The sequence below is a fragment of the Amphiura filiformis genome, chromosome 1, assembly GCF_039555335.1.
Source record: "Amphiura filiformis chromosome 1, Afil_fr2py, whole genome shotgun sequence".
Taxonomy (NCBI): Eukaryota; Metazoa; Echinodermata; class Ophiuroidea; order Amphilepidida; family Amphiuridae; genus Amphiura; species Amphiura filiformis.
Window position 1 is genome coordinate 66464699 of NC_092628.1, and position 20671 is coordinate 66485369.

The 20671-nt window shown below is 37.2% G+C and overlaps 1 protein-coding gene across 1 annotated transcript; it reads left to right on the plus strand.

Moving 5' to 3' along the window:
* Nucleotides 1–1984: 1984 nt before the first annotated feature.
* Nucleotides 1985–16246, plus strand: LOC140162424 (uncharacterized). Its single transcript, XM_072185656.1, has 10 exons — nucleotides 1985–2095; nucleotides 6014–6237; nucleotides 6759–6888; nucleotides 7850–7902; nucleotides 8332–9014; nucleotides 9360–9793; nucleotides 10277–10427; nucleotides 11060–11181; nucleotides 11730–11875; nucleotides 12800–16246. Exons 2-10 carry the CDS (start codon nucleotides 6027–6029, stop codon nucleotides 12940–12942), a joined length of 2073 nt encoding a protein of 690 aa, XP_072041757.1. The 5' UTR covers nucleotides 1985–2095; nucleotides 6014–6026; the 3' UTR covers nucleotides 12943–16246.
* Nucleotides 16247–20671: the final 4425 nt, after the last annotated feature.

Here is a 20671-nt window from a genome sequence, read left to right on the forward strand (position 1 = left end):
TTTCCCTTAATTCACCAGAATTTCCCTTAATTCTCTTCAATTTCCCTTAACTTCCCTCAATGTTCCCAATTTCCCCTCAATTTCCCCTCATTTTCCCAAATTTCCCTTAATTCTTGTCAATTTCCCTTAATTCACCTGAATTTCCCTGAATTTCCCTTAACTTCCCTCAATGTTCCCAATTCTCCCTCAATTTCCCCTCATTTTCCCAAATTTCCCTTAAATTCCCTCTATTTTCCCAAATTTCCCTTACCTAATTTCCCTTAATTCTTGTCAATTTCCTCCCTCAATTTCCCCTCATTTTACCAAAGTTCCCTTAACTTCCCTCAATGTTCCCAATTTCCCCTCAATTTCCCCTCATTTTCCCAAATTTCCCTTAACTGCCCTCTATTTTCTCAAATTTCCCTTAATTCTTGTCAATTTCACTTAATTCACCTGAATTTCCCTGAATTTCCCTTAATTCTCTTCAATTTTCCTTAACTTCCCTCAATGTTCCCAATTCTCCCTCAATTTCCCCTCATTTTCCCAAATTTCCCTTAAATTCCCTCTATTTTCCCAAATTTCCCTTAATTCACCTGAATTTCACTCAATTTCCCTTAATTCTCCTCAATTTCCCTTAATTCCCCTCAATTTCCCCAATTCCCCTCAATTTCCCTTAATTGCCTACAAAATCAATTAATTCACCTGAATTTCCTTATTCCCCAAAATTGCCCTTAATTTCCCCATTCCCCCAATTTCCCTCATGTTCCCCACTTTTCCCAAATTTCCCTTAATTGCCCTATAGGCCCTCTCCCACACCAAGTAGTACCATAGCCATGCGACAAACGATGTTGACGTAACAGCATTTTTTAGAAATTGTTGAAAATCGTGTAATGCCCCTTTAATGACCTAATTAGCATATTTCGGGACGAAACTCTTTTCCAGTATGGGGCCGGTACCTGCCTTCCCCCTCACCACGTACCATAGCCATGCGACAAACGATGTTGACGTAGGCCTAACAGCATTTTTAGAAATTGTTGAAAATCGTGTAATGCCCCTTTAATGACCTAATTAGCATATTTCGGGACGAAACTCTTTTCCAGTATGGGGCCGGTATAGGCCCTCCCCCTCACCAAGTACCATAGCCATGAAACGATGTTGACGTAACAGCATCTTTTAGCGTTTGTTACTAACGGACTAACGGACGGACGGACTAACGGAGAGACATGGTGACTTATACTAAGAGCTGCTACCCGCAGCTAAAAAGAGATTAGAAATAAAATTGGTTTCGTTTGGAAGCAGTGGCTTAAAAACTCTGAAAAGTGCCCAAAGTTACCCCATTTTACGGTACCTTTTTCAGCAATTTTGGTATATCGATGGGTGGGTTTTCAGTGGAGACCAACGCGCCCAATTTGGCGCATTTGGGCAAAAGTGCCCCTAAAGCACCCAAAAGGCAAACTTGTGTTTTTTGTGGAAAATTGGTATACTGATGGGTGGCAAAAACAGCAAAAAGTAGGTATAGAGAAAGTCAGCATCCAAAAGTCTGCGTGGCACACCCCAGTAATTTTTTTTTCGAAGAACACGCCCCCCGGATCCAGAACCATATCGGGATCCATTATATCCAGAAGAAACGTGTAAGAGCCCTTTAAAAATTTATCTCTTTTACAAGACCTTCAAGTACAAGCATTTTTACATTAGTTAAAAAGTGTGAAATTATTTTGAGTGCTGTGTCAGAGACTGTATATCAATTCCATTTAATTGAGCATAAATAACGATTACTTTATGCAATATTTTAGTAACATAGCCGAGTTGGAGTTTCTAATAAATGCTCATTTTGTTATTTATAATGGTAGAACTTATACGTGAATTAAACAATATATTAAATTTAATTGTATGATAAGTTTATATTGTTTAAAATGATTTTACAACTAATATTTATTGCAACGGAACTCTTAATGGGTTTACAAATAGTAACCGGTACATATGTTGTGACTGTAGATCAATAAGATCATTGGCCATGTGTGTGTGTTTTGCTCGGATGAAGACTTCGAAAAACGGTGTCGCAGGCTCATAAACTAGGCATTTTCCAGTAATTTTAAACTTAGAGTAGTAACCATAGGTAAGAAAAGATTTATTTTATACACCAGAATGGTGTCGTGTAGTATGTAGGGGGATATGTTTCGATATCAAGAGCCTCATTTGCGTGCATGTAAATGTACATATCATGCATGCACATGTGCATGGCTCAGCTTCATGCGCATGCATGCAAGATCATGTTGACAATGTTATGTAACCCATGTGTAACCCACATGGCCATGTGCCATGCTTGTTTTTTTTTTCTTGTTTGTTTTAAAATGATCTTGCCGTAGGAACTCGACAACGACATAGGAGAGGGTTAAGGCTCGCACTACTGCTGGTTGCTCGAGCATCAAGCATGAACATGAATGTGAAGAAGTCTAGCCACGAATTTGCTAATTCTGTCATGTCTGTCGGTCGGACATCCGGGCTGCCCGGGCATGAACCGGCAGACAATAGCACTGGAGTGAAAACAACATTCGCATTCACTGAACTCTGGAGTGTATCACAAGCTATCACAAAAATATGCGATAAGTTGTTTTCACGTATACCTGATCTCATGTACCAATACCTTGTGTATTGGTACATGATTCGGCGGGTATACTTCAGCAATAGCGAATAAGTGGTCGTTTTTTACTCTGTTCAAAAGCGTCACATGTACACCAAATACAGCCCCCGAAATGGTCTACTTTTAGCGTGCCTTAACTCCGAAACAGTTTAGTCAAAGTTAAAAATGCGATCCCCAACCCTTTGCTTACCTTGGACGAATTTGCAGTATTTTCCGCTAGCTCCGTGTTGAAAAATGGCGGTACATGCCGGTACAAACATAGAAATGGCCACATTTGCTTCAGTCCTGGTATGAATATTTCTTCCGTAATCAATGGTTCCAACGTGGGCATCACGATGATAGTCTCCTACACAACCAGCTTGTGTCGGCCTGACGCTCGTCGATCCTAAAAGTGAGGACAGCGTGAGCTCTTACCTGCGTAAAAGTCTGTTCGACAAAGGCAATAAGGATGATTGACAGCGCCGTTCATTGGGCGGAGCCATTATATTACAGCAGACAGGTTGCGCTGTTCTATGACCTTGACTGTTCGTCACGTAGACATACCGTGACCTGGGTACACGTACAAAGCTGGGGGGATGCGACTGCGGCCGCCATTTTGACACGCGGTATCTACTCTTCAGAAAAATTACTTTTGGTGACGTTTTATATCAAACAATTTTCGATAACGGATTTCTACTAGGATTTCAATTTTTTATTAATGAAGGTGCATGTAGTTTTGAGGAATAACACGGGATGTTTGAGTTTTATTTCAACTGGTGGTGTAGGAAGGTGAGTGAATTCGTGAATGAGGCCGGGGATTGAGGTTTTGTTGTTTCAACGATCCGGTAGTAGGATACGAAACGTAGGCTAAAAATGTTTAATGACGCCATGTTTACATGAAAACATTAGCTACTGCGAGGTCAGTGTCGTTGAATTCTTTACCTAAATTCCTTTCAGGATATTCTGATTTCACTTATTTATGATGTGTACGAAAATTCACCATATAAACTCAAAAGTATGAATGCAAGCTGTTATTGCTGACAATAGAAACATTGTTGCAAATTCATTAAAAACAGGTATGTATTACAGGCGTTCTTTGGCGAAAGCGAGATACAGGCAAGTTAGGCAGTCTAGTTTTCACGCCAATTCATGAATGGATGTGACGTGTACGTGGCACCGACCGAGAGAATACCTGAAACGTAGTAGACGTAGTCATAGACTGAGGGTTACTAACTTGGTTACTTACAGACGGAAGAGCCCTTAACTTCTCTCTAAAAGTAGCAATACTTGGTGCAGAAATAATCTCTTGTGGTAGTGAGTTCCAATCATTGATGACTCTATTTCCAAAAAATTTCTTTAAAGCGACTTCTGACCTGCTTGAAAATTTTGTGCATATCTGCCATCTTAAAATTACAATGGTGAATGGATTGGCTAGCATCCTGGCCTGTCAATTTAAAGGAGGATGATCCTAGCATCCTCGTTTTATGACATTTTCCAGTAGATATCCCCGAAAAAAGCTTATTGATTCTCAAAATTTCGGTTGTTTCCAATTTTGCGTTTGTGAGTTATTATGCATGATTACGTGTACCATCACTACCGTAAAATGGGGTGACTTTGGACACTGGGGTGACTTTGGACACACATGGGAAAAACTATTATTTCATGTAGGCTGTTTTACCTTTTAATATTTCTAAGAATATTTTTGTATGTTCTTATACAATGTATGGACATTACAAATGACTAAAGTTTTCCAGTATAATGTGTTATCTTTTATGTTTTTCAGAACTTTTTAGCGGGGTCCATAAAATACAGGATTTTTGTGGTGGTCAAACTTTTGGTACTCCACCGGAACATACGAGTGGAAACTCAAGCCTGTTGGTTGGATAGTAAACACAGATGAATCAAGAACCTACCTGGATAGTCATGATATCTAGCCACTCTTGAGAATTTAAAGCAGGCTGTGTCCAATGTCACCCCAGGGTTTGGCTTCCTTTCGGGTGACTTTGGACATAACAAATGAATACAAAAAAATTTGACACTTTGTTACAAAAAAACCACAGTGACCATGCCCTACCACAACAGTGTCCTCTGTGCTCCTACCCACCTCACAACTACTTCCACCCTCTCCATTGCTCTACTCTTCAGGTCGGGGTGACTTTGGACATGCACTTGATTACATGGTGTCTAAAGTCACCCCAAACCCAGGGGTGACTTTGGACAAACTTTGCCCCCAAAAATTATCGTAAAATAAAATAAACTCGAGTTGACCTTATGGGCATGAACTGTCCTCTATTGGTACTTGCCGAACCCAACATGAAACTCAGAATTCTACTGATCATTATAAAAATATTTACGACAATACATCAAAATTGTCCAAAGCCACCCCATGTTACGGTACATTGTATTAAACTGCTCCGTGCTCCATAGGCTAGTGTTGTAATTTCGTTCTGGTTAAATTCAAATTTGACGATATTTTTTACTAACGAATTAACAAATGATTAATCTGCAAAAAATATTTGGTACATAAACATTGTGTAGCCAGAGGTTTCCAGTAGCATAAAAATCTCAACTTTTGAAAAAAAGTGGGGGGGGGGGGATGAGGCTCACGAAATGCCCTTTTAAGCTTAAATGAGAAGTCTATTTTGGTTGCAAAATGAGAACACATCTTTAACCCACATTCTCAATCTCTCCTCATGCCAGAGATTGAAATAAAAGTTAAACAATCTCTAACTAAATTTTACTGTCGCGAAACGTCAGCGAAACTGTCGTGAAAACCATTTGTTTACATTATTACAAGTGACAATCCTTGTTCCGACACCGATATGAAAGCGGATGGTGATATTCCCAGTGTTCTTAGTCGGTTAATTAACCTCAATCTTACCGGTTAATTAACCGGTTAATTAACCGCATCATATTTAACCGGTGGTAAAATAGGTTAATTATGAATTTCGAATTATTCTGAGTTCTGATACTTTTTTAAGTTTTAACATTTTAATATCACTTCAATTAATGTTCACTGGAAATATTAAAACAGTAGGCCTATTCTTCTTCTTGTGTCATGCAGCACACCATAGACCATATAATGCAGACTATATCATGGTCTATGAACACATGTACAAATCTGTGTGTGGGGGGGGTTCTTTGAAAATTTTGTGCAAACAGTTACTATTTTCGTCTGTTTTGTCATACAGTTGTAAATTCAATGAAATATGACATTCGTAAAGAGCGCTTACAAATTGATGACCCAAAATGTGCAAAATGTGGCTGCACTTAATCACAACCCTGTTACTTTCCTATTTCAAAAAGATGTTTAAATGTGTACATAGTAAGTGGAAAGCACATTATGCACACACACATGTATATGCATTAATTTTGAACTGTTTCTTTTTTTCTGTTTCTGTTGTTTTTTGCTAGCTGTTCATTGTTTATGATGGTAGATCCACTAGCCATGATCTTGCAGCGACCAAGGCAGCAGCAGCAAAATATCCAGGCTCTCAATTCACACAATGCAGATTTTGGAAATTTCACTATAGAGCATGTTGACAACGCTGGCAGTGAAGAAAATCCAGAAACGTTGCTACTCATTGAAGAAAAGAGTCAACTGTCAACAGTAGCAGAAGATGATATCTTGGAAATTGGTAACTTACTGAGCACATTTTTGTTTTCTAATATCTAATAAAGATTCTAAATAATTTTTTCTTGAGCAATCAACTACACACCAATACCGTAGGCCTATATTTATAATCTTTATGTTACTTACGTTGAGGTGTGGTATATGGATGCGGTTTCATGTGCAGATAGACTGTGACTTTTGCGTTCAGTCTTTTTAGTATTGGAGAACAAAGCTCTGCATATAACATTAACCACATTGACAAGTACTGCTTTGCCCAAAGCCAATACCGCCTGTAATTAGATGGGTCACAGAAGCAGGGAACGCTTCAAAATACCAATATGATGCAAATTTGCATGCTACTTTATTAGAAACATGAGCAAAAGTGGACAATTCCTGGTCAAATTAGAAGCAAAGATACATTGTATATGTTTATAAATGTCAAGTGGGATAACATCACAATTGTGAATGATGAAATTGTAAACTTCTAACATGTCTACTTTTAAGTAGACATGTTAAAATAACTGTATTCTTTTCGCCTGTATTCAGGTATCGAAGCCAATGACCTTAACAGTCTATTGGAGCAGTTTGAGGAAACTGAAGCCACGTTACAGAGTGCTGCAGAAAGTCTAACTACACCATTACTGTCAAGTGCCAACAATGGTCCTGCAGAGGCAAGGTAAGAGTACACACTCAGTTTGTGAAATGTGACCTTTAGGTAGGGTTGGCTAGGATAATCACAATATTGCACCTGTTGCATTATTATCTAGTAATAGGTAGAGTCATAACACAGCATGATTGATTGTGAGAGACTGGCATACATGGAGCTGGATGCAGCACTTTTGTCAAGTGCACCTTATTTATTGTGAGATTGACATGCACTTTTGTGAAATTATTAAGGTAGGCCTAAATTGACTCGCATGTTGGAAATAAAAAGTCAGATATAATTTTGCTTTAATGGGAAATGATCATAAATTTACATTTTCAATGCTTATTTTACATTGAAATATCTAATAATGAACAGGAAACCATAAATAAACATTTTACACAAAAACATTCAGTCAACAAACGTACATATGTGACACAATCTACTCCCCCAGGGCCAAATGAAGTATTTGTGAAAATTTAGTTACTAGTATAATTTATTACCTGATACAAACATTGGGCTATCGTATACTACTGACAAACTTGGTTCTAAAGTTGTCTGTGTACTAGTATTGTATGTATTTTAGTGTTTTTACTCAATATTTTTGTCTAATCTCAATTTCGAATTGCTGCCTTTGGCCCCCCATGGACCAGATTGTGTCAAATATACAGACTCAGCTAGTGCCAGGAGATGGATGTATAGAATGGTAATTAATTGGAAAACATATTGTGAGTTATTATCAAACCAATGAAGTGAAATGAATTGAAGATCTTTTAAAAAAAACTAGCAAAAGTAGATCACACACTAATCCCCCATGGTATTTCCCACTACCTTGCTGTATTTCTTGGTATTTCACTTTATTTTCCATCTTGTCATCAGGAAAGTATTGCCAACCTTGGTTCAAATATGTATGTATTCACAATTGTCTGTTTTTTGCTGTCTCAACTCTTATCATCAGTTCATTTCAAATTTGTTTTCTATCCATCATTTTCAGTAGCGCTGCAAATTCACCACTCAAAAATGTGAAGAAGACTCTATCCAAGAAAGGTAACCATAGAATAGATAGATTTGTATCACAGTGTGAAAAGGGCATTAGATTCTTGATAAAGCTCCTGCTACTGCAATGTTGAGAAATGTTAAAAAAAGAAGACAACTTCAACTCACTGGTAGTGTAAACACTCAGACAGACTCGGATTATTTATGCTCGGCCTCTGTCATCAGAAATAGGTTCAAAATTGAATCCTAACTTTTGCCTAGTACAAATGGGATCTTTGAAATGAATACACTTGTTCATTTTTACAACAGATCATACATGTACATGTACACAATTTTAAAGGCAAAACATTATTGTTATTATTGTTTTTGTTTTTTGTGTGTGTGTATTTCTTTTAGATGTTGATCCAGCTGAGGTAGTTAAAAGATAGCTCCAGCCAAGAGGAAGTCTGCCATATTACTGGAACCTCAGTGCATGCCAGTAAACGCATGCGCTGCAAGACATCATCTCAGACGGGGGTGAGAGAGGATGCCATAGTTTACCGGGCAGCAGAAGTGGCAGCCCTACCCCACACCCATCATCAAGATTAGAAGCTAAACTACCTGGATTTAATTATCTCAATTTGGAACATGATTACTGCACAGACAAAAAAGGTGCAACTAACAACAACAATGCAGAAGAGAAAAAAGTGATTGAATTACTGGCTCAGGAGAATCTAGAACAGATAAACAATGCCAAAAATGCTAGGGCAAATAAAGCCAAAGATCCTGTGGCGGCAAAGGCTGCTGCTAATGAAAGAAAACAGTTGTATAAAAAGAGACAGTATAGGCTGAAAAAGAAAGGGTCTGATACGAACACACCAGAAGGGAGTGAACAAGGTGATAGTAATTTGCCCACTCCAATGACATCTCCTACTAGAGAAAGTAGCAATACGCCAAGTGGAACTTCACCGAACACATCACCGACAAGAAGCAGTAGTTTTATCACTCCAAATGCATCGCCATGTATGAGTAAAGCAGCTACACAATCTAGTAGTTCCGTACAAGAAAGGAGACTTCAATACTTTGATAAGATTCCTGATTATTTTCCTACAAAACTCTTTAGTATGTATCAAGAGATTGGAAGTACAGATCAGGCTGAGAAGGATGATAAAGACCCAACTGTTTAGGACACAAATTCAGTATAGTAGAGCTGGTGAGGCTGGTAGTGATACCTCTTACTCTCACACTGTTAATACTGATGCCTCATTCTCCCACACAGTAAATACTGCTTTTACATCACCCACCACAAATCAATGTGACAGTTCTTGTGCATTATCAGAACCACCTGAGACTGGAGAGCTTGAGGTGGAAAGCAGATTGGACTCTCCTCGCTCAAGAGCATCCAGTTGTTCAAGAGGAGAATCTCCTGCTGCGAGAAGTCGAAAGCGATCATGGCGAAACTCAGACTCCAGACATTCACGTAGCCCTTCCTTTTCCTGTTCCACCTGTTCATCACGGTCAAGATCTAGATCGTATTCAAGAACACCTCGCCAGCTGGTAGCCAGATGCAGCGTTATTCAAGAACACCCTCTCCAGATGGTAGACCGAGGCAGCGTTATTCATCATATTCTTCTTACTCATCTAGATCTTGTTCATCACGTTCCAGGTCAAGGTCTCATTCTAGGTCATACTCAAGGTCACGATCTAGATCTTTATCCCACTCTCGGAACTCAAGATCTCCCTCAATATCAAGGTCAAGATCAAGTCAAAGGGCAAGATCACACCATTCAAGGTCCAGTGTTCACTCTCCCTCGCCTCAACGATTAAGAGATCGCAGCAGAAAGAAGCTGAGGAGAAAGAGATTGCGGCGGAATAGTCATCGATCCGGAAGTGGTTATTCATCTCACATGAGATCTAGATCACGCTCTAGGTTACGCTCCAGGTCACGCTCCAGATCAAGAAGGTATGTAGTAGTAGTTCACACTGCAAAGCAATTGTTCACATTTGCAATTGATTACTAGAACTGATAAGAAATTCAATTCTCCAACATAGTTCATTATTGACTTGAATGGTCAGTGATCACCAAATGATGACATAACTTTATATAATAATGACTGATTTGTCCATGGAGATTGAAATTCTAAGTTTGCATACCTTGGATGCCTTCATGTACCTCACAGTGCCAAACCCAGTGGTTAATTGCCTCAAACATCAAATGACAACTCAAAATCAATGCACTGAGTTAATATGAAATGTGGGAATGAAGTGAACTGACTGATAGTTGGTAATATTTAGAAAGCCTGTTTGAATGGATTTGATTGTGTAAGATACACATAGTGGTGCTCATTATGAATGTTTATAAATAATTCAACAAACTTGACCGAACTACCAGCTGTGTATTGTTTTAAAGTGTAAGTTGATGGTTGTTACTTCTCCAATGCATTAGGTCGAGTAGGAGGGCATTAAGGCGGCGACGACGACGAGACAGCAACCAACGCCAAGAGAGTTATCGCAGACGAAGCAGAAGTAGAGAACAGGAGCGAGAGTGGAAAAAGCAGCGATGGGATGAACAGATGGAAGAACAGAAGAAGCAATGGGTAAGTTAAGGTTTGACTAAAAATGAAAAATCACTGTTGTGTTGGCGTCACTGGCTTGAACATAAACAGAGAGAAGGTGTGGTGTTCAATATATTTTAGATGAACAATTTCCAGGGATGTGTGGTTGGTTCTTTCAAATATTGCAAGATGTTTTTTCCTGCATATATAGTGGTTAGAAATGGCAACATTTTCCAATTCAATTTTAGAATTTCAAAAAAATCATGTCATTTTAGCTTTATGTTGAGGAAGATTCAAAAACATGTCCATCATGGAATAATTAGGTGTGCTTTTGACTCTATTGTTTAAAAGAGATTTGGTCTGCAAAATTTTCTGCTAAGTCCCTGCAAATTGTTTGCACATGACACAAATAAAACCCCTGTGTACATGTGGTAGATGGAGCACTGGTCGAAGGTAACTAAAAGACTAAAAACAATTGCATTGTCAAACCATTTAAAGCATGTATGCACAGGTGTTGTTAGCAAAATTGCCTCCGATTGACCAAGAATCATATACCTAATGACATTTTAACAAATATCAAAAATATGACCAAAAGCAGATTGTCATAAGTACCCAGCTCATTTTTTCAGCCTTCTATTGATCTTGTCTTATCGTTGCTCTCATTCTGATTGCAGGAAGACCGTCGTGTCATCTATGTAGGTAGAATTGAAGATAGTTGCACCAAAGAATACCTCTGTAGAAGATTTGGACAGTTTGGAGAAATTGACAAAGTTACTGTTCACTTCAGAGATGAAGGGTATGGCATTGTTTTATGTCGAGTTTAAAAACAAATATGCAAGGGTTATTATAAGACAATTCCTGCCAAGAATAAATATGACAAAACTAAAAGCATCATATGTCTACACCATTATAATTTCACACTGTGTACGCAAGTTGTACCAAAAGCCAAATAAATATGTTTCTTTGTACAATGTCTACAGCAGGAAATAATGTGTAAGTGGGATATTTACAAAATAGAAAACACCAGCCAGCTAAGTTTGATGAAATATTGCAATGGCACCCTCAATTTACCCTCAAAAACTGAGATTTGATAAGAGTAAGTTGATCAAAGTGCCTGAATCAAAGATTTCATTCCGAGTTTATTGGTAGCTATTTTGGTGGTGTGAAAATGAGATTTACCACAAGAAAATTAGCATTCTGATTCTCAGTGAAATATTTTTAAGTACGTTTTTCCCACAATTTGACCACTTTAGAGAAAAAATACTTCATGTGGTTGTGCATCTCTAGTTTGCCACTGGAATAATATACTTGGTAAATAAACTTCCCTTTTTTTCTTTCCATTAGGGACAACTATGCATTTGTGACATTTCAGTACACATGTGATGCCTTTGCTGCCATTGAAGGTGTAAATCAGGACAAGTTTGAACCACAGTATGATGTTTGCTTCGGAGGTCGAAGGCAGTTTTGTCGCTCTGATTATGCCGATTTGGGTAAGACCGCTGTGCTTTTTTTCCTTGTGTATATACAATGTGGGCTTCATTTTGCATAGATTATGCTGCTCTAAAGGTCATTTTTAGGTTGGGTTCATATGCCATCCATTTTGGACTTCTTGGCCAACTGGATGGGTCATCTGGTGCGCGACTTAGAAATTGGGAGTAAGTTTAAGTTTTGTGTTTGATACATTCTTCTTATGCACCTCACAGCGTCTAACCACAATGTGACAAACTGCAGGCTCAAAAACTGGATGAACAAGTGGTAGGTAAAGGTTTCAAAGGTTAATGCCTGTATTTTACAGCCCGGAGAGCCCATCTCTCTTTCAAAGTGACTTGGGCCAGACTCCTCTATGAATGTTGTTTTGGTGGTCTGCCACTCCCCCACACAAGAGTCAGTTTACCTTCCTTCCCAATGGAAAGCGGTACCCATTTATACACCTGGGTGGAGAGAGACAAATGAGCCTTGGCTAAAAGCACAATATGATAGGAACACCATGTTGGATTTTGCAGTGGCAGATTCGAATCGGTACGTTTACGTGGTTGTGTCGCCAGCGTACAGACAAGTCGCCTTTATATGCGTATGCGCCCCCACATGATTATGCAAGTGCGTGATTAGAAACTGCCACTGCAAAATCCAGCATGACGTTGCTCTCAACTTGAGACAAGACAGACTATAGGCCACTTAGCAAAGTGGAGTGAGCTGGAAAAAAAGTGTTGAAAATTTAAAAGCTGCCCAAAGAACACACCAAAGCATGGACCTTCATTATGGACTAGATCTCCAAACCTCCATACAATGTAGTTAAACATTGAGAAAGTAAAAAACTGCACATAAATATTACTGGTTTTTTTTTAAAAAGCTTTGTAAACTGTATAAATCCAGCTTAACTGGACTAACTTTGAAGAATTGCTTTTGTATTACAGACTCCATGAACCAAGAAGAGAAGGCCATGGAATTTGGATATCAGGAAACTGATGAGGTGCATCGAGCTGATGAGCCAGTCAGCAAGGAAACTGACTTTGATATCCTTCTAAAACAAGCTATGAAAAATGCTAAGAAGAGGTAGCTATTGTTGGGATTTGAAAACCAGCAGGTGGTGAGCTACAAATAGCACTGGATTCAAGGAGTGCTATCAAGAAAAACAGTACAGATAATGTAAGATTAATGTAACACGATCCATCTTTACTAGGTAGGAGCGTGTGATTCAATGGCAAGACGTTGACATGAGGCTTATGGCGATAATGTGCGTTGTGTGATTTTGGGTGGTGCATGAACTGAGTTGAACTGAATTTGCATGGCTTGTTCATGGGCTAACTATTATCTTAGTCCTAACCTTTATCATATCACTAAACACTTCCCTAATACTAACCACAATGTCCAATATTTAACCACTCAAACTCACCGTGGAATGATAATGCTTTTGTATATAACATAGGCATGCTACAAGGTGCAAATTGCCAATTTAAAGATATGCTGCTAGATATATATAAACTTCTCTTAAATCATAATGCTGTATTGTGGACATACTATTATCTGTCCTCCCTAACAGTATATATTGTGTATTTGGAGGATAACACAAATTTTAATATTTCAATTGGTATCGGGAATGTTGTGATATCAACCTATCAGCTTCACTATAATTGGGGACTGAATTAAAAGGCTAGTTTTGCGACTGACAATCAACTCCCTACAGCCAGTGATTGGGTAATACACGTGAAAGGAAGATTGATTCATTTGGTGCCCTCATCGGAGAAACGGAATAGCAGGGCATGCTGTTTTACCGTTGTTTACTGTTGATTGACAGGTAATGTCAGCTGGTCTTTTTTAGTTCAGACTCCTATTATAAACTCCTCAACAAAAGTTTGGAAAGTTTTTTCAAGCATCTGTATCTCCAATTATTTGTGACATATTCATATCGTGTTGCATATCAATGGATAGCTACAATACTCCCTTTTGCAATGACACCCCGTTTGAAACAACAACATTTTTCAAGGCTGAGTACACACCTTGTGAATGTAGTGGGGTCTCAAACAGAATTTGCCAGATTGACCATTATTCTGTGCTCAAACAAAGCTAGCCACTAACCTCAATAGCGGGTGGAAAACCACAGGCAGCCGCAATTGTCAGGCACCATCTCCTCATGTTGCTCACCGACCTGGTTTCACGTTACTGTGGGATGGAATTCCATTCTTCAACAAGGATTTGTCGCAGGTCATTCAATGTGGTTGCATATGGGCTTCTCTGGCACGCACAGCACGATCAAGCTGGTCCCACAAGTGTTCAATCGGGTTGAGGTCTAGCCCATGGGTCTGGCCTGATGGCAGTCGTTGACTACCTTGGCTATGTGGGGCGGCGGTGTCATCTTGGAGGATTGCTTTAGGGGCCAGATTATGAAGTTATGGGATTGCAGCTTGCTGCACAGAATAATGGTCAATTTGGCAAATTCTTTTTGAGACCCCACTACATTCACAAGGCATGTACTCAGCCGTGAAAAATGTTATTGTTTCAAATTGGGTGTCATTGTAAAGGGGAGTATTGTAGCTATCCAGTGATATGCAACACGATATGAATATGTCACAAATAATTTGAGAAACAGATGCTTGAAAAAACTTTCCAAACTTTTGTTGAGGAGTTTAGTTGTATTGACTCACATAGTCTTGCACCATGAAACTTATCTCCCACCAAGTATATAATGATGTAATCATAATCAGTACTATTTCATTTTTGCATGCATCGATTTTTGTGTGTATGTGTGTGTGTTTTCCATTTATTCTCATTTGCTTTTCAAGTTGAAATTAATCATGGCATTGGTAATGATTGTAATAGAATATCAAAAACAAAAAAATGACCATGTTGTATCCCAAATTAAAAATGATTGAATATGTGCATTGTATTGATTGTACTGACTCAATCGTTAAGTGCAACATCTCCACACCTGATAAATTGGAATATTTAATTGCCAAATACTATGTAGTTTACCAATTTGTGAGAGATTTGTACTCAATATGCATATATTCATATTCATCTAGTGACTCATATAAACACAGTATGCAGTGTGTACCAACCATTTATACAAGATCAAAGCCAATATTGATGTAATATTACAATAATATAGCTTATTGTAAGATTTCAGATTAAAAGTATATATTTCCTAGGTAAAATTGTGTCCAATATTGACAGAATTGTTTACCTATGACTCAACTTAAGAGAGCAAACATATATATATAGGAATATTCATGTATGTAATCATCTATTTTTTTCTTATTATGAAATGTACTACTAAACTTTTACGTTCACTAAAAGCTACTATACTGTTAAAAATGTAAGAATAATTTAAGTGTGTGTTTATATAATTTACTGTAAATCAAACTTGAGGTTGATTGTCAGATTTAGCCTTCATGTGATTTAATCACATGAGCAATTTCAATTTTAGGGGTTCATAAAGTATGTGTACATACATAATGCAAGAAATGCTGAGCTCTGAATTTGATACCTGATGCTGGTTTATCCTTTTAAATACAAAGCATGTTGCACCGGATGCTGAATGGTGCAGTGCGGTCCAAGTGCATCTTATATACAAAAATGATGAACAACAAAATGCTAATGAGGAACATAGGGTGTGGATAAAAGCTTGATGTGGAAGGAAGTTACCACCAGGGTCTTAGCTAGCCACCCGTCTGTCATCATTTTAGATGGCCAGTTTGCTCCTGGGACGGGCAAAATTAATGCCTTTGACAGATGCTATATCATAAATTGGATGTTTTGAGAAGCTAATGGACCGTTGTTAGTAGACCAGGTTTGTAGAACAAGGCCATATCAGCACATATTTGAACTCTTTGAACCCCCAATGGGCTATAGATGTCTGGTAAATGTTTTAAAGGTCAAATTAGGACAGGCAATTTTATTCAAATGACAGGCAACCCTCAATTTCTAGCTGAGATCCTGGTTACCACCTGTTGTTGGAAGCAGGAGGCTGCATGCAGATGGCTGGTTAAGCAGCCGACCTGAAGCCCTGGTATGTTGTTGCTGTAACTGTTTCCAATAGCAGGTATCACACAGGAGTAACTGGTATGATGTAGACCTCAAGCTGGCCTCTTTATGTAGAATTCTGGGAGATGGTAATGCTTACAGTGCCACTGAATTTTTTTGTAAAGCATGGTCATTTGGGCAAAGAGGTTTTTCCTTTGATTGTGTTCATCATTGCAGAGATGAGACTCTGGGTGTTCTTCTATAGTTTTGGACTGCAAATGTAGCTGCTTACCATTGCACACTTTCAACTTTGTTTTTGTCGCTCTTGGTATAAGGATTCCACACTGTGGATGCGTATTCGAGTTACGGTCAGGTGCAATCACTCCTTGACCAGTCTGACCAGAGACCAAGGCATCTGTGTATCAGTCCTAGAGGCTGTTGTAGCTCTGATGGCTTCTATATGTTCTACAAGTTTGGACAGTGATGTAAACATAATCAGGTGGTGGTGCTTGTTTCAAGTAGTGAGATGGAAGTATTTTTGGATGTTGAAATTCATATGAGACCCCAAGTTTTGGCCCAGGAGCAGACACGCATGTCTTGGTGCAGGAGAATCTGTATCCTAGTGTGTCTTGTTCAATAGATCATGCTATCATCAGCAAAGAGCTTGATGTTAAATGATTCAATATCATTTATTTATATTGATACCTTGGACTCCAGATACCACTGCCAAGTATTTCATCTGGATGTTCAAGATTGACTTCTAAGGTATGTAATACAGGTGCTTTTTAAGTAGTATAGAATAAGGTGCTTTGGCATCCACATAACATACATTTATATGTATTTTATTATTATTTTGCAGTACATTTGATTACCAAGTCACTGATATTTTGAAATTATCTTTGATTGAACCAAGAGGTAGCAGTAAAGTGCCCAAATCGTACATGTATGTAGGACTTTGAATTTGAATGTTCTGTATTATTGGGCGATTAGAGCCTATATGCTGGACTCTAAATCTGGAGTGTGTACACAATGCTACACCTTCATTGAATTGATTACTAATCTGTGATGCAATCTAATCCACTCAGGTCAAATGTGAATGTAAAAAAATAGGGAGAAAACAAAACCAACGAAATAAATAATTTAGTACATGTATGCCACTTTTGTCTGAGAACTATTGATTATTGAGAATGGGGGTGCATCATATAGCTGCAGTTTGGGGCTACTGAATCCTACATGTACAGCATAGATCCTGTGCCTAATGGCCTGAGTGAATCAAGATTGTGTTACAGTATTAGAAACTTGTGATAAAATGTTAGATATAATGACCATGTATGAAGATAGTATTATACATGTATGTAGTGCCAATAATGTGACAAGCAATAATTCATAACCATGATATTCTATTTTATCTCATTTCTTTAACTTTTCTGTATTTGATCACATGTTGATAGATTTTATTAAGTTTCTTTTCTCTAATTTTCCATTTTCTACAGCTACGTATTTGTCATACTAACACATCTTATTTTGTTTTAGAATATGTGGATCTCCCCAATTGGAACAAGTTGGTACTTGTTGTACCACTGACTTGTGTATAATTAACATAATAGTTTGTATATAGTTTAAATCTTAAGACGATTAGTCTGAGATAAGGATTGTATTGATGAAGTCCTCTTCGCTTGCAACATTACTTTGATTTGATTTCCTTGGTCACCTGTGGGTGAATAGGCTGCAGACAATTTAATTGATTATAAAGAGAAAACAATGTGCTAGTTGGCTAACCTTTTCTTCTTTCTAATCTTGTGTAATAAAAAAAACCGGTACCTTTGGAAGTTCTTTTCCTGTTTAGAAGAAATATTATTGATTTTGCATATGTTATTTAGTTCTATGTACATTGTATAGTCTGCAAATGTACACCTACGTATTATGTTACCTCCAATCCATTTGAAAATGGGATATGGAGAATGTGAACATTGGGGGGTGGTTAAGTATTTGTATAGATATTTACAAATGTTGCTGAGTTAAATGGAACAGTTTATAATACACCAAACGAAAATATTCAATATCAGAATCAAAACATTTTCATTGGTTTACAATATTATTGGAATTACTAAAATGAATTGTAAACCCATCTCTTCTTGCCTTATGAAAAACTCAATTATGATGACCAAATAATATTTGATACATTATTCAAGTTTGCTTGTATTAAAATACATGATTTCATGGCATGATTCAAATATCGCTTACAATATTATGCAGTACATTGGCATGTATTAAAAAATGCAAGTAATTGTAAAATGTAAGTATGTTATGTAATCAAGCAACTTGTTTTTCATGCCGGTAGAATAGAACTTGAGATTAATCAAAGTAAGTTGGCAATTATGTTTCTATTTTAGGTATAAACATGATAAATGATCAAATTCAAATGAGTCAGATGTAATCATTTACAACAAGTAATTTTATGAAGACAATTTGCTTGATTATGCCACAGATGTTGCTGATATATATATATTTTTTTGCTTTGCTGTGAAAATTTGGTAAATTGATTCAGCCATATATATGAAAATTTAATTAAAACTATCATATTTTCAATTAATATTATATGTTATCAAAATTGAAACATTTTGCCGTATTGTTTGTTATAAAAGCCCCCGGGTGTGCAATATTTTGAAAAACTAATTTACAGTGAAAACAGCTTAAAAATGGATTGTGATGGTCATGACTGCAGGAGTTTTTTTTCTTTTTCATTTTGGTCATTTTTCATTGAAAAATCACATGGGGGCATTTATTACAGACAACACGGTATTGTTACAACTTTGATTTATATCAAAGTGATTGGTACTGATCATGCATTGGCTATTTACAAGAAACTATTCAAAATATGAAAATGTGCATTTGGGAGATGTTACAAGTTTGACTTGAGAGGTGAATGTCATGCTGAAGATCGCGTGAGACATTGGACTGGCTAGCTCACCTGGGCTGAAATTGAGTTCCACAGTCCCCTGCTGGGGAAGATTTTGGAGTATGAATTTCAAATTAAATTAACTGAAACTCGCACTCCGTCTGTGCAAGATTCAGGTTAAATCTTTCTCCAAGGGTGTTTGAAATTCCAATGGAGCTGCCTAATAATTCCATATGAAATTTTTTTCCCCGAAATCTTCCACAGCAGGAGTTTGCATTTTAAATGGAATAGTGCAATATAGCAGCATGAAAACCACTCTGCATGCACCTATTTGCCAAGCCTCATGCCGGTGTTTTATATGAATTTCATTTGCAGCACAAGATAATCATTTCATTAATTATAATATTTACACATGAGTGCATCTCACAGAATTAGGTGAACACCTGGACTCTCTGTACTGCCACATACAATAGCGCTGTCAGGTATGGGGAGGAAATGGGGGTATTCAGGTTCTTGCTGACGGTGCGCTGAGACTAACAAAAGCAATTCTGCATCTCATCTGAAGCGTCTTGATATCGCGTGTAGGTCCATCAAGTGCGTCTCTTAAATGCACCCATCATCCATGTCGCTCTTGCATGACAATGATTGCCTCAAGTGCATTCCAGGAACTAACTGAATACCACAAATTTTTGCTCCATGCCTGTATCAAGATGGCGGTTGAGTCCTGGTTCTCCTTTTTTTTTCAATTCTGTGGTGCATCCACTGTGCTAAGCAAATCTGAACATTTGGTACTTTTCATAATGATTCTTGTATGTATCAATGTAAAGCATAAAAAATTATATTAAGATACCAGTTAGGATAATAAGCATGTTTGAAATGATTAAAAGTAATACTTCTTGAATATTTGAAAATATTAATTAAAATTAATGAAAATTTGAAACATTGGTACCAATCATTTTAAGAAGTTTGTTGTTTTAAGTGCTAAATTAATTTCAATTGAGATAAAGGAGTTTCGGTACTGGAATCCATTATTGATTTGTTTCTTCTGTGTCTAAATGAATTAATCATATTTACACTTGTAAAAATTTATTTTTATACATGTATAACTAAAACGTTATTGCAACTTAAATTTTGGCAAAAAGATTTGAAACTAACTCAACTGGGAATTTTAGTGAAAACTTATATCTATCTCTGTCAATCAAGTTATTTCCTTTAATTACTATTTTATAAGTAAAATATTATGCACATCTTATCAAGTATTATGAATTCTATTTTCCCTGTGTGACTATGTAAACAATGTCATAATCAGTAAAAGGTACTTTACTGATCAATGAAAGGTAATTTTCTTTATTTAGAGTATGATTAAAAAAACTTTGAATTGAAAAATGTCAGTTTTCAGCATTTTTGTTCAATAAAATACTGATGAAAAATACCATTGGAAGTGATATGATGTATTTTATTTTAAAAGAATTTGAAAGGGATGGCAAGCGAGTCCCATTTACCTCAATTAATCAGCAACATGAATCAGTACGAGTCTTAACAGGACTTGCTCTCCTGTTTATTCAAGGGAACATAAACATGTTTTGGTAGATTGATAAAAAATTAATGATATTAATTAATTAATGAATATGCAAAGTAATCCAGAAACTGCTTTCCTCGGGCCATTTCAAATGCAACCACTTTGTATTCTGAGGGATTCATACAAAACCAAAATTTCTCAGCCTATTTGTCAATTTTTTTACCATCTTGGTAACAAGCAATAAAGAATAAGATATACAAAACAAGATGTTGCAAAGCAATATGTGGATCCCGGGTTCCCATATTACAATGCTTAACAAAGGATATGGATTACTCTTGTGAGCTGTATGTGTATTGTATAACAATAGAGATGGATTAACCTCCAGGCCTTATCTATTGTTATGCAATA